The sequence below is a fragment of the Embiotoca jacksoni genome, unplaced genomic scaffold, assembly GCF_022577435.1.
Source record: "Embiotoca jacksoni isolate LCO1_2020_lvr unplaced genomic scaffold, fEmbJac1.0.p SCAF_3, whole genome shotgun sequence".
Lineage (NCBI taxonomy): Eukaryota > Metazoa > Chordata > Actinopteri > Embiotocidae > Embiotoca > Embiotoca jacksoni.
In genome coordinates this window covers 2,959,411-2,973,424 of record NW_027185381.1, presented here as the reverse complement: position 1 = coordinate 2,973,424, position 14,014 = coordinate 2,959,411, and the positions used below count along the sequence as shown (strand labels likewise).

The 14,014-nt window shown below is 44.1% G+C and overlaps 1 protein-coding gene across 1 annotated transcript in view; it reads right to left on the bottom strand.

Annotated features, from left to right (window-relative positions):
* lrp5 (low density lipoprotein receptor-related protein 5) overlaps positions 1 to 14,014 on the bottom strand; it is a 46,930-nt gene that overhangs the window by 24,906 nt on the left and 8,010 nt on the right. The window contains 10 exon segments of the mRNA XM_069162426.1: positions 2,402 to 2,573; positions 2,775 to 2,863; positions 2,987 to 3,205; positions 3,337 to 3,425; positions 7,259 to 7,390; positions 7,667 to 7,863; positions 9,436 to 9,564; positions 9,738 to 9,806; positions 12,072 to 12,288; positions 12,447 to 12,647. Coding sequence (XP_069018527.1) covers positions 2,402 to 2,573; positions 2,775 to 2,863; positions 2,987 to 3,205; positions 3,337 to 3,425; positions 7,259 to 7,390; positions 7,667 to 7,863; positions 9,436 to 9,564; positions 9,738 to 9,806; positions 12,072 to 12,288; positions 12,447 to 12,647 — 1,514 coding nt within the window.

The window sequence follows — 14,014 nt, the reverse complement described above, 5'->3', positions numbered from 1 at the left end:
ATTTTTGAACAATAACTGATATTGATGTTACAATGGTATTGTATGGTTGCAGAAAATATTTACACAAAGTTAATGACATGCATTGCATCTCATAGAATTGAAGAATTGAATTTCTCTCTATAATATTGTAAAGTTCTGTTGTAATGACCTCACTGTGCAATGTGCCCTGAGATTACTTATATTGTGATTTGGTGCTATTTAATTAAAATTAAAATGAACTGAATGCATGTGTGTATAATAAAAAACAGAACAAAATTAAATGTGCGCACGCACACACACACACACACACACACACACACACACACACACACACACACACATACACTCGTGCACGAGAGAGAGAGAGAGAGAGAGAGAGAGAGAGAGAGAGAGAGAGAGAGAGAGAGAGAGAGAGAGAGAGGCAGACAGAGGAGTGATGGAAATGTCTTCACCCTCAGCAGCAGTTTCTTTTCAGCTGGATAAAAACAAGGTTGAAATGTGAAGAAAAAGAAAAAAAAAGCCCTTTGAGGTGGGTCCTTTCACCCTGACGGAGGGAGAGGGAGGGAGGCACAGCAGCCACTGCCTTTCAATTGGTAAGCATTCAGCCAGAAAGCCCAGGCATTCAGCAGTGTGTTGTAGTACCCCACCCCCTACCCCCACTCTCTCTCTGCTGCTGTAAAACACTGGAACACAAGCTAACTTTTACAAATGTTGAAACACAACTAAACAGATGCAACAACTATCACCAGATCGCAGAGATGCCGACCAAAACCAGACGAAAGCAGGAGGAAATACTGGGAAGGAAGAAAAGAATGGAAAGGAAACAAAGACCAATCAGAGCTGAATGAGGAAAAAAAAATATCAAACAGGGAGATGAAAAGATCAGAAGAAGGAACATGGAGATGTTGTAATGTCTACAGGAAAACAGTGTGAGATATCAACAGGCTGAAGGAGAATGGAGAACATACTTAAAAGGGTTCATGGTAGTCATGGGGAGGGGGGAGAGGAGGAGAATGGGGGAGAGGAGGAGAAGGGGAGGGGGGAGGAGAAGGGGAGAGGGGGAAGGGCAGCAAAACAACCAACCAGCCCTGCCTCTCTCCACCCCCCCCCCCCCCTCCCACTTCTCAGACTGGTGTGTTTTCATGTTCTCACAGCACAGCTGCTCTCACAGGTCTGTGTGTGTGTGTGTGTGTGTGTGTGTGTGTGTGTGTGTGTGTGTGTGTGTGTGTGTGTGTGTGTGTGTGTGTGTGTGTGTGTGTGTGTGTGTGTGTTTGCAGCGCTGCCTGTCCAGCTGACCAGAGACATTTATCCCGGTCCAAAGCCTCCATTTGAGAAAAGTTTGACTTGCTTTTAAGTTGAAAACAGCGACTCTTCCACACTGACATGCAGCTCATTGAAGCTTTTTCAGGTTTTTGGCAGTGACTTAAATTCTGTGGCCAAAAACTCTGTCTGCACATTTAGATGGCTGCAGTCCCACAGTGTGACCTGGAGCGGGGCGGGGGGTGGGGGGGAACCAGAGGCCCCTCCATACAGTATCATCGCCATGTTTACATCACCATATATTATCGCGATTCTATATATTTAGCATTTTGCTGTATTGATTATTTGCCTCCACTGACCTGCATTCATCCCTGACACCTTTAAAACCTTGATCACACTTTGCTCATCACAGACAAACATCTGAGATCTAGAAATCAGAGTGAGAGTCTGCACTCGTTCCCAAAACGATGGTCGTTTAGCTCCAAATCTGAGGCTCAGTGTGAGTCTGAGCAGTTCGAGCTGCTGCAGCAGGTTTCATGAGATCCACTTGGAGACGAGTCTAATGTGGAGGAAGAATATTATCCAGTTCAAAGGAAGCACTTCTGTTTAAAACCAAAGATTACAACTAAAATGATAAGTCAATTAAACACCGAGTGGATCGACTGAAACATATTTGGCCTTTTTCATAGCAGACTTTCAAATTTGTCAGTTGATAATAACCAGATGTATTAATGACAGGAGTCACTGGAAATATGTACAACAGGTCAGCTCAGACCAGTACAGACCAAACTGGATCAGACCACACCGGATCAGAGCACACCGGATCAGACCACACTGGATCAGACCAAACTGGATCAGAACAAACTGGATCAGAACAAACCGGATCAGACCAAACCGGATCAGACCCCACTGGATCAGACCACACTGGATCAGACCAAACTGGATCAGAACAAACTGGATCAGACCACACTGGATCAGACCAAACTGGATCAGAACAAACTGGATCAGAACAAACCGGATCAGACCAAACTGGATCAGACCCCACTGGATCAGACCAAACTGGATCAGAACAAACTGGATCAGACCAAACTGGATCAGACCCCACTGGACCGGTGAAGACGGACCAAACACGGATGCTGTGCAGACTTGATGTGGGACATACCTCTATCTTGTCCGTTTTAGCATCTCCCCAGTACAGTTTTCCGGCCGCGTAATCTATCGCCAGTCCGTTGGGCCAGCCGAGGGAGTTGTTGAGCAGAACCAACCGCTCCGTTCCATCCAGGTTAGCCCGCTCTATCTTTGGATGCTCCCCCCAGTCAGTCCAGTACATGTAGCTGAGAGACACGGAGGCAACGAGAGGTCAGATCAGCTGTTGGAAACCTTTTTACATTGGATACTGTTTTTAATGGTTTCATCAACACAGACTGATGAAATCCTTCAAACTCTGAGAAAAACTATGAACAACGTGAGCTCAGCATCCTTCACGGTAGCTGCTGGCAGAGCCGACCAGACTCCATTCACACGCCAACACCTACCCGTTAACGGGGTCCAGAACGATGGCTCTGGGCTCGTCCAGGTTCTCAGAAATCAAAATTTTCCGGGAGGTCCCATTCAGCCTCGTGACCTGTAAAACCACGCGACAATATTAACGTAGGACATCGCTTACATTCGTCCAACCCGATCACGTGTGTTTAACTCTCCGTGGTTTATACAAACAGCTGTAAACTCAGTAAAGTGTCAGCGGTACCTCGATCCGGTCGGTGCCCGTGTCGGTCCAGTAAAGGTTTCTGGCCACCCAGTCGACGGCGATGCCATCTGGGTGGTTGACCTCCGTGGTAACCAGCATCACGGCGTTGCTGCCGTCGATGTGGGACCGCCGGATGGCCCGAACCTCGTCATCTGTCCAGTACACATAACCTTCAACCGGGTCGTAGTCTATGGCGATGGCGTGGCGGATGTCATCGACCTGCGTGAGGAGAGGAAGAGTGATGAAGATGATGATGATTCAGACTGGTGTGTGTGTGTGTGTGTGTGTGTGTGTGTGTGTGTGTGTGTGTGTGTGTGTGTGTGTGTGTGTGTGTGTGTGTTTGTGTGTACCTGTAGTACGATGTCGGTGAAGTCTGGTAGGTCCAGTGAGATTCTCCTCAGGTCCGTCCGTCGAGCCAGCAGCAGAACCTGCTCTGCTCCTGAAAATAATAAACAGATGAGTTGTATTAATGTCGGTGTTCATTCTTTGATTCTTTGATCTGTGATTTTTTTTTTCTCTACAATTTCAGCCTTCAAAAAATGTATATTTATTTCCGCTGCTCCGCTGAAGACTTTCATCTTGATGAAAACCAAACATGGGGATACAGGCGTGTCCTGCACCATGTACCATTTATCTAATTCCAGTTCGAGGGGTGCCATGAAAAGGTCACTGTGTTCATACAGCTCGTAAAACTATGGGGCAACCAACACCTCTCTGACACCATTTCAACAACGATCCAGCATTATATGCTTCTCAAAGGTGCTGTTGCACCATTTTGTACAATTATTAGGCCACTCTGGCGAGACACACGGAAACTTTTACAAGTCGAACCCCGTAAAACACCAACAGCTTGAAAGATTTAAGCCCAGGAGCAGATAAACTGTGATCCCATTGTGTTTACATTGTGGTTGAAACAAAAAAACTTAAAAAAAACTTAAAAAAAAAAAGGTTGGGTTTGGGCTGGTCTGTAGGAAAATCTGAGGAAAACTAATCTCTCAGAAGCAACGCAAAATACTACCCTGTGTGTTATGATCCAATACAAGAACCTACAGCAAAAATACTGATGTTTAATGAAGTTTTGATGAAATGATACGACGTGTAATGTTGCAAGAAGGTCTGCAATGAAAAACAGACGGTACCAAACCAGTTGGACTGAGCTCCTGGTGGTGACCCGTCTGAACGGACAGGAGCCAATCAGATGGACTGTTACTGAAGAGGAAGACGCGCCACTCTCATCACCTAAACTTCGAAATAACCTCAGGGTATCTTGTCTTCCATAAGAGCAGCAGATTTAGAGGAATATTTACCAGACAACCAGCACAACTCACTTTTCCTGCTGACAGCTGTTGTTTTAACTGCTCGAACAGATGGTGGACAAATAATGATTTCACTTATTCTAACTTGTTAAGCCTTTATTAATAAACAGTTACAGATGCATTCAAATCAGGTTAAACCTCCTAAGTGAAGTATTACACATTTTTTAAGCTTTTTGCATGCATAATTCGACGAAGATCTGCATCTGCCAGCCAGGGTTTGATGGTTGATATAGTGAGGTGTATTAGTATGTAACAGAAGGTATTCTGTGGCATCTGTCCTGCATGTCTCAGACGAGTGCACTCATTACACTGTACACTTGACCAACAGCAGAAATCTTTCCTCCCGTTGGGAAAACTGCACATTTCTCCAAAGCTCATGTCATTAAAGTGAAGATATCAAGGTGCCATCCGGCAGATCCAAGTCTAAGAAGTTGGTATCTGGATGAGAGCCAAATCCCGCAGTCCAAAATCAATCTATCTGTGGTAAAAAAAAAAAAAAAAAAAAAGAAAGAAGAAGATTTCGAGCCTGAGCCGAGCTCGACTGCGATCACTTTTACTGCCTTCTTCCTCCAGCCAGTCTGGAAACAAAGGGCTCTGCTGTCCTGAGGGATCCACCGCCGTGTTTGGCTGTTGGTTGATTTAAGAGCAGCCAAACTCGCCTCATGGGAGACAATTAAGCGTTTTTTCTTTGTCTCTCACACCTCTGACTCTGAAGAGCTCACATTTAAAGCAGTTCAAAGTGTCTCTTTCTATTCCCTTGTCTGCCTTATCTTTCTTTCACATCTTTGTCTCACATTTCAAATCGTTCACTCGATTCAGAAGACAAAGCTGCGACTGTACAGCACAAAACGCCGCTGATGTTTTAATAAAACCCGCAAAGGCAATAAAGGATCTGTAGGCACGCTGTATACATCCTATAATGAATAAAACATAAGCTTCAATATCTAAAATACTGTCAAACAGCTCAGATTAAAAAAAAAAACACCCCCACAGATCTGCAAATTGTGACCATATTTATCTGCTTGGTGGTCCAGCTTCACTTTCAACAGCCAATCAAAATCTGGCATCTCTCAGCCTCGGCACCAAACACACTTGACATCGAGAGATGTTCCATCGTTACCTAAATGACCGAGGCGGGGCGGGTAAATGACGGGAGAGCGAAAAGAAAGGAGGGGAAACCTCCATGTTTCCACTCCTCTCTTCGCCTGACTTCATTCTGAGACACTTAAAGACCTCTGACAAACAGTCTGTGTGTCACACGCACGCACGCACGCACGCACGCACGCACGCACGCACACGCACACACACACACACACACACACACACACACACACACACACACACACACGCTCTACTGCCAGCGCAATAACAAACGCCTTCAATTTAACCAGCCAAGCAAAACAAATTAGAAGCACGGACACAAAGACACACACACACAGCCGCACAAACTGCAGGCTGACACAATAGAGCATTGTTGTTTTTATTGTCGACAGAGGCTAAGTGATTGGTTGGCATGCTTCATTCAAATTTAATACATTCACATAACAGACAAACTCTAGCACAGTGTTGTGTTTTTGCAGAATAAGGCTCTATTGTTTGGCTATCGTGGGAATCAACATGGCGGCCGGTCAGTTGGAGCTCCATGCAGCTACCAGACAGGTCATCTTTACTTGTTTTCAGCTGATACACCCTGTGCTGCACCATTGCATCACACACTAAACACAATGGAAGGCACACACTCATTATTCTGTGTATGTATGTAGTGGGGTTGGGTTACAATAGGAAGCATCAACTATCAGACTGTACAACCAGGCTAGAACTTAGTGTAACGTTTGGGGAAAAGATGAGCAGATAAACTAATACTTCTGAGATGTATTTATGATTCAGTTTTGGTGCAGCTGGGATTTTGTTACTACGTCATTTCTTATCAGTTATGTCCTTTTACTCATCATGAGCATCACTGAAACTCTTAAGAAGTGAGACTGAGCTTAACAACGAGGTGACAACAACAGTAAACCCGTCCAGAGTCGAGCCTTATTGTCTTAAAGAGGAACTAAAGTCTGGATCACATTATCACAGATTTTGGCTGATATACGAGGACCTACTTTCAAACGGGCATTTTTCCACACTTGCCCTCAGTTGCTGTTTTTATGCATCAACAGTAAGATGCAGGAAGTGTGTGTGTGTGGGCGGCGGGGGGTGGGGGGGGGGGCAGTAAAGATACACCGGAGCTCAGACCAGCTCTAAGTTCAGCACAGCTGGTGGAGAGATATTTTCGTGTCTTCGGTGGGCCAAGCGAACAGACCGATCCAACATCCCACAATTATTAACACTCAAAGCTCCCGATGCAACTCATTTATTAACACCACGACATCAGTGACGTTTGGACCACATCACTCTTAATCTTTGTTCACTTTAACATTTAATCAATGATGAAGTAGGAAATCAAATTATGAGTTAAATGATATAGTTAAATGTTAAATGTTTCCAGTTGGGATGGTGTCGGTCTGCTCCTTCTTCAGTCATTAGAAATTGACAATAAGCTGCGACACAGCGGTTTTAAAGGGGACGAGAGGAGCTGATTTGATTGGCTGTGATTGAAGTCAGCTGTGACACACCTTCCAATCATCTACTCCACCTACTTTTATCACGGTGCCACACTGCAGCACAGATTCACCAAATTACCAAACAAGTCAGTCACAGATCTTAGACCTGCGTTTGCACTACGGCTCCAATAGAGCTCTTAATATTTATGTACCTGATTTTATTTTTTGCAAACATAAACAGGTTTTGTTACGTGTTACGTGAAGTGTGGTGGCGGCAGCAGCCACAGCGAGAACACGGTGCTGTGAAACCCAACCAGTACGACGTGCTTTTTAAAGCATTGACTACTTTTTCTAACACGAGATTAGAGTGGCAGTCAGTTCGGTCATACCGGTGTAAACAGCATCCATACCTGGCTTGCATGTCTTTCCGTCCGGTTTCAGCTGGACTCCGGTGGGGCAGGCGCAGCTGTAGAACGGCTGCACCGGAGACAGGAGGCAGAGATGACTGCAGCCTCCGTTGCCGTCACTGCAGGGGGTCTGGACTGTCGTGACAAAGACAACAAGAGCAGATGAGAAGAGAGGAAGAGGCCTGAACCAGGAGGAAGGAAAATTAGAAGAGCGAGATCGATATTATAAAGATTCGAGTGACATTTTACCTGTTAGAAATGACATGAATATACAAATCAGCTGTAAGTGATGTGAGAGAGTTTAAATGATCTGCTTTATGTTGCTTCTATAACGTGGAATTATTTATCAGTGAATAGAGATCAATGACGTGACGATCTGTCCGAGCTTTCTCCGACGCACTGAACACTCACTGTAAGGCTGCCGATATGCCTCCAGGACCTGGATGTCCATCGGCGAATAAATCCCGCTGAGGATCTCTCTGGTTTTGTCTCCGCTGTGTTTGTTGCAGGCGTGGATGGAGCGGGTCTGCCAGTCCGTCCAGTACAAAGTCTCCTCCGACAGCGTCAGCGCGAAAGGATGGGTCAGGGTGCCCTCCACCACCGTCTCACTGCAGGACCGGACAAAAGCTCGTTCACAACGACAGGAAAGGCGGCTTTTTTCTATAAATATTTCTACAAATGAAAAACTGTACGAATGAGATTTACTGAAGTGCTGTTTTACAGGTTTACTGGTTATGAAAAAAACATTTTGAATTGAGCAATTTAATGTCTAAATACACACAACTTGTTCCATTCATTATTTTTAAGTTATAAAAATTATGTGGAAGTTAAGGGTGGGAATCCTCAGAGGCCCCAAAATACAATATAACCCTCATACTTAAGTCCCAATGTGATATTAAGGAGATCTTAAACATTTTGCAATATGCTGAGTATTGTGATACAGGGCGGCTGTGATTTCTTAACTCTTTATTTAAAGTACACAGTATACGAAAGTATCTGATGTCAACATCTGTTTGATCTGATGAAATAAAGTTCTCAGTCTGTTCATCTCACATCAGTTAAATTGCTACAAACTGGGACTGTTGCAAGAACTTCGTCTGGTGCATGCAACATGAAAATCCTGAGGAATCCTCCTCGAGGCAACGTGAATATCTATAACAAATATATCGCAGCAGTGTGACCAGACGATACCTCAACAACTCCGATTCTTATGAAAGCAACACATTTACATGCAGCCTGAGTGACCGAAAACACTTTATTATAATCAATTCAATCAAACATGAAGGATGGAGAAGTGTGTGTGTTGATCAGGAGAGGGAGAGCACAAACTGGCTCTCATCAATCATCATCTGTGTGTGTGTGTGTGTGTGTGTGTGTGTGTGTGTGTGTGTGTGTGTGTGTGTGTGTGTGTGTGCGTGCGTGCGTGCGTGCGTGCGTGCGTGCGTGCGTGTGTGTGTGTGCGTGCGTGCGTGCGTGTTTGAGGGGAAAAAAGAAAGGAAAAAAATTTAACCACCTCCAGATTTCAAAGCAGCTTTTGTGTTTGTATGCGTGTGCAAATAAATTAGCAAACAAATTGTTTCATCACTCCAGCTGTCATGTAAACTCAGATTAAACACCGTATCTCTGCAACCATGTGATGTTGGGATGTTGAAGACATAAGTTGACAGCCGTGAGTGAATCACGGTAGAATGATGATTTGGAGCTTCTGTAGCGACGGCCTGCCGCAAAATACAGATCAAGTTCTCTGAGTTAATAAATTTGAAGACTATATTTCCCCACAGTGGGATTAATAAAGTCTAAATCTAAGAGTGTGACTGCTGCTGCATCTACAAGCCAACCAATCAGAGTGACATGAATTAAGTTTGAGGGAAAAAAACACTCACATAAAACCAACACGATGGAGGTAAAAGAAAAAAGTCTCTCTGCTCTCAAACACTTTTTACTTTTTCACCACCAGATTTTATTAAACCCGAAACTTGCAATCAACTCACCAAATGTTTAAAAGTCTAAAGGCACCTTGCTTCAAACATGTACAAGTCTCATCTGTGACCCGTTGACTATTATAAGAACCAAAAATGCGCCGTCACCTAACGTATAACTAACAGGAGTTCAGAGCGTCTGAACACTTCAACACAGCTGGTGAGGAACTCCCGTCAACAAACACACACACAATCCCGTACCGTGCCGATCCATCCAGGTTGGCTCTGTGGATGAAGCTGAGTTTGGCATCGGCCCAGTACAGCTTCTGCTCCACCAGGTCGATGGTGAGGCCGTTGGGCCAGTAGATGTCCTCATTCACGATCACTTTCCTGTCGGGACACAGAGGGGTGAAGATGAACGGACCAAAGAGTCTAGTGGTTTCTAAAATCGAATGCTTCTGTTGTGTTACACTCGTATATCTGTTACTGTACCTGTAACTAGATACACAGGAGATACCGTACAATTAAAACATGACTGTAAAAGGTTTCTGTGCTTCCAGTACCTGTTGCTGCCGTCCATGCCGGCCCGCTCTATTCGGGGCTCTTCTCCCCAGTCTGTCCAGTACATGTAGCTGCAGGAAAAAAAAAATACAAGAAAACTGTCAGTAATACAAACACAGGGCTGATTTACGGTTGTGTTTTCTGCTGGTGAGTCAGTCGTTACTCTGACAGCGTCTCACTCCAAACTAAAACTCCCCATGTACAAACATTTCAACACAATCCTCCTCTGTCACCTTTCACCCCAGCAGAGCCGAGGGCTTCTCAGTCTTTAAACACCTTCAAAAGAAATCTTAAAACACATCTTTTTAATTTAGCATTCTCATAATCTATTGTATGGATGTTATACTATTTTCTATTGTCTTTTTTATTCTCTGCCATGTCACTTATTTTATATCACTTTTTTTAATTTCTTTCTTTTATATGTTGTAAATAAATTGCTGTATTTTTGTTTTGTTTATTGTGAACCACCGTGTATTGCAACGAAACGTGCTATTTAAATAAAGTTGACTCGACTTTCAGTCACACAATCACAGTTCACCAGCCCATAATACTAAAATCTTACAATGTAGTTTTATTTCCTCTTTGTTTCAAGTATTTCACTAAATCTACAGATCGTTGCAGTTTGGCTTCCTTCCATGATTTTTTCTTGTCATTCTTTTTCTCTGCTTTAAATGCCTTTATTACCAGACTTTATAAATCAGTAAAAAAATTAAATTTTTCTGTCACTATAACAACACCTCTCAACATGAGGAATCATATATGGCTATAACCGTAAACTAGATGTGCCAGTACAGTAAATGAGTATAGCACTAGAGGTATGTTTTTCTATACCATAAAATCTACCTTCATAGTTTTCTTTACCATCAGAAGACTTAGAAGTTTCCTCTTTTTTTACCACCTGCTCAACCATGTGCACACCCTCATAATCGGTATAAATATTATCTGTACATTTATTTTTTAGGTCTGACTGTTTGGGTCGCTGACGTGGCTGTTTGAGCTGTTTATGCTACGAGAGATTCTTAATGCTTGAACAATAAAGGAAACTGGGAGTGTTTATGAGCATTTGCAGGAAATGATTTAATGCATCTGCTCAGAAGTGAGGAGTTCAACGGACTCGTGTTAAAAACAGGTCAAACCTCCGGCGGTCACGTTGGGAGACTTCAGGAAACCGAACCATCAAGAAAACTGTTAAATCATGGTCAGAAGTTATTTGAGTCTATTTAAAAACAACAAGCATCAAATACCATATAAGGCTGAAACGCTCCTTCCTGCTGCAGTGTATCGGACCTGGACTGAATCTGTCCGCGGCCGTATATCTGTCATCTCTGCAGCTCAGGCGCTGCTGATCCAACAAGTTGTAAGTGAGGAGAGGGGAGGTCAGTCTGAGGTGCAAACCACAGACAGGAAACTGTGCAGAGCACGACTCCTCCGCCACTCTTTTCCTATTCACTCCGTTCTCATGATGGTTCTCTTTATCGTCACCCAGCATCTTCAGCTCCAGCATGCTTCTGTAGCTACGAGGTGCAAAGGTACCGTTCGCACTCTACTGCACTTTTCAAGACTTTCAATTTACTTGAAAGTGCATGTTTTCTGGAAGGTTCTGAAAACAGGAACCAGGTGGATTTATTACTTTATTAATGAGCAATCAAAGGATACTTCAGATCAATTCTAAAATACTGTTTTTGTGCAAAAGCAACACGCATCAACCACAGCATGTGTACTATTTCTGTTTCCACAGGGGCTTATTGACATTTGGAATATGAAATATGTATTTCCATACATAGCTATGCTGCCCTCGGTACAGTAGATAACAATGAGTCTAAACAAGCTATGAAAGTAGACCATAAGGAGAAGAAGCCCGTCAGGAAGCCCCGCTTCTTCTCGTGTTTCTTCTTCTCCCAGATTTGGTGACAGAAGACGGTGAAATGTCGTGTTTGTAACTGTCAAAGACTCCAGTCAAAGTTCTGCACGTTTCTGACTTGTTTTTGGAAACTATTTTTCTGTCTCACAGAACGCTTTCATTTAAAAAAAAAATGTAGCAGAGACTTGTTGGGCTGCTGTTTGTATGTTGCAAACTTACATTTCTGATGATCTATCAGTGTCACTGTGGACTTCAGTGTAGAAGTGTAATGGGCAGGAAATAACAGCGCTGCCTTCACCAGTGATGACGAGGCTCGCATCCCGCATTTGTTTGTTTCATCAACAATCCCGTTTTTGCAGAAACAAGTTATTTTTCTAATGAGGAATCTGGTGCGTTCCGATTGGTCTGGTTGTGTTTCATCAGCACTATAAAGAGAGCATGCGTGTGTTTGTTCATATAAAGTGTGTTCTGTTACCGTTGGGAAGGATTGAGGGCGATGGCTCTGGGCTGGTCCAAGTCCATCCAGAACAGGACCTTCCTGGAGGTTCCGTCCAGGTTGGCCACTTCGATCCGATTGGTCTCTGAGTCCGTCCAGTACAGCTTTTTACCCAGCCAGTCACAGGCCAGTCCGTCGGGACTGTCCAGCCCGGATACCACCACGGTCTGGCCGGTTCCCAGGGCCTCTTTAAGGGCTGCGAGCAAGAAATATGATCACGTTGAAATGGGGACAAGAAAGAGGATGTATTCGTCAGTAAACTATTTAACATGTGCAGCTTAAAAAGTCACAGTTTATGGAGAAATCTTCACTAAGTAGAAGAATAAACACTCAGGAAACAGCGTGGAGTCTCACAGTTGGACGACTGATTCCAGTGTGTCTGTTTGATGGCCTCCTCGCTGACATCTGTCCAAAATATCAGGCCCTCGTCGTACAGGAAGTCCACGGCCGCTGCGTCCTCCAGGTCACTCACAACGATGGCCGACTCACCGCGCACGCCGTCTGCATCCACCAACCGCACGTCACGCCGGTTGGCAAAAAGGAGGAGCGGCGAGCCTGCAAAGGGAAAAAACAACAAGAGATCCCAGATGTGACGTTTGAAACTTGACACTCAAATTTTCTTCACACCAACAACAACTTATCCCACTTTCAGAAACACGTCCAAAAGCTTCCTTGAACTGAAATAAATGCCATTGTCTCATAAAGAAGTAATAAACCGGCTTAAACTCAAACATGAGGCTTTTCTTAAGTTCTGCCGCCCGACTATTCATCCTGAAGACTTTGTAATCTACTGATTTCTTTCAGAGAAGATGTTGTTCAGCCCGTGACATAAAGAATCACCAACAAATGAGTCATGAATCAGCTTTAATCAACTTCACAACCACAATTTATTTTGATCTGAGGTCAGAATGAAATTCACATCTTGACATCAATCAAAAAGAAAATGTAGCTCCACAGAATCGGTGCTGCTGCTTGTTTAAAGGCCTCCTGTGTCCTGCCAGATCTTTACTTGCCCACAGAAAATGACCAGACCAGCTTTGTTAGTACGAGACAGAGCTGCTGCTCATCAGCCCAACCAGGCGTTAAGTATGTGTAAGTGCCTCAGGCTGCGAGTGCAGCTCGGGGACTCGGAGACGTCGTCCTCCCTCTGTTTGGAGGCGGTAGCTGTCACAGCAGCTGCCGCGGAGCCTCTGGGGAAGCTTGTGGTTTTGGCCTGGCAGGGTGGCAGAGCTGCTACGCTGTGGTTTGGCACCGCTGTGCCTCCTGTAATCCACAGCATGAAGACATACTGCCTCTGTTAGTGTGGACACGGTCCCAAAAAACACCCAGTCCTTAAAATAGACATTACACTGCAATTACTTTAATCAATTCATTATTAATTTTATTATGAAATGATTATGTGACTGTCACGACTGCGGATTTGTACTTTCAGCAACCCGACGCGAGCGTGTTCATACTGCACGTCCACCTCTTCCCTCCGTACCAGACTCCCTCGTCTTTATTTTTCTGTGTAGCTATGAAGGCCTGAAACTACACAAAACTAAAATAAATAAACACATGGATGCATTTCATGGAATATTAGTATATTTATGGAGACATGTATTTGTGATTCTGGCAGTTTGAGTCCTCCACAGAGGCGAGCCCTATAAGATGCTAACGTTGAGGCAGTGATTGGCCAAATGCTGTGAGCTCCTGTGTCCCTTTCAAATTAGAAGCCCTCGAGCGTTTCGTACGTGGTCCGTACATATTCTGGGTTTGGACCTGTCCTTGTTTTATAGTTAGATTTTCTAATATTTTGATGATTCAATAATAAGACCTGACAGATACAGAGAAGGTCCACACCAACGAGACACAAAGGCCTCCATTTCATATCACAAGACCAGGTTCAAACCCCGAACATGACTGGATCGTGTGAGAACAGG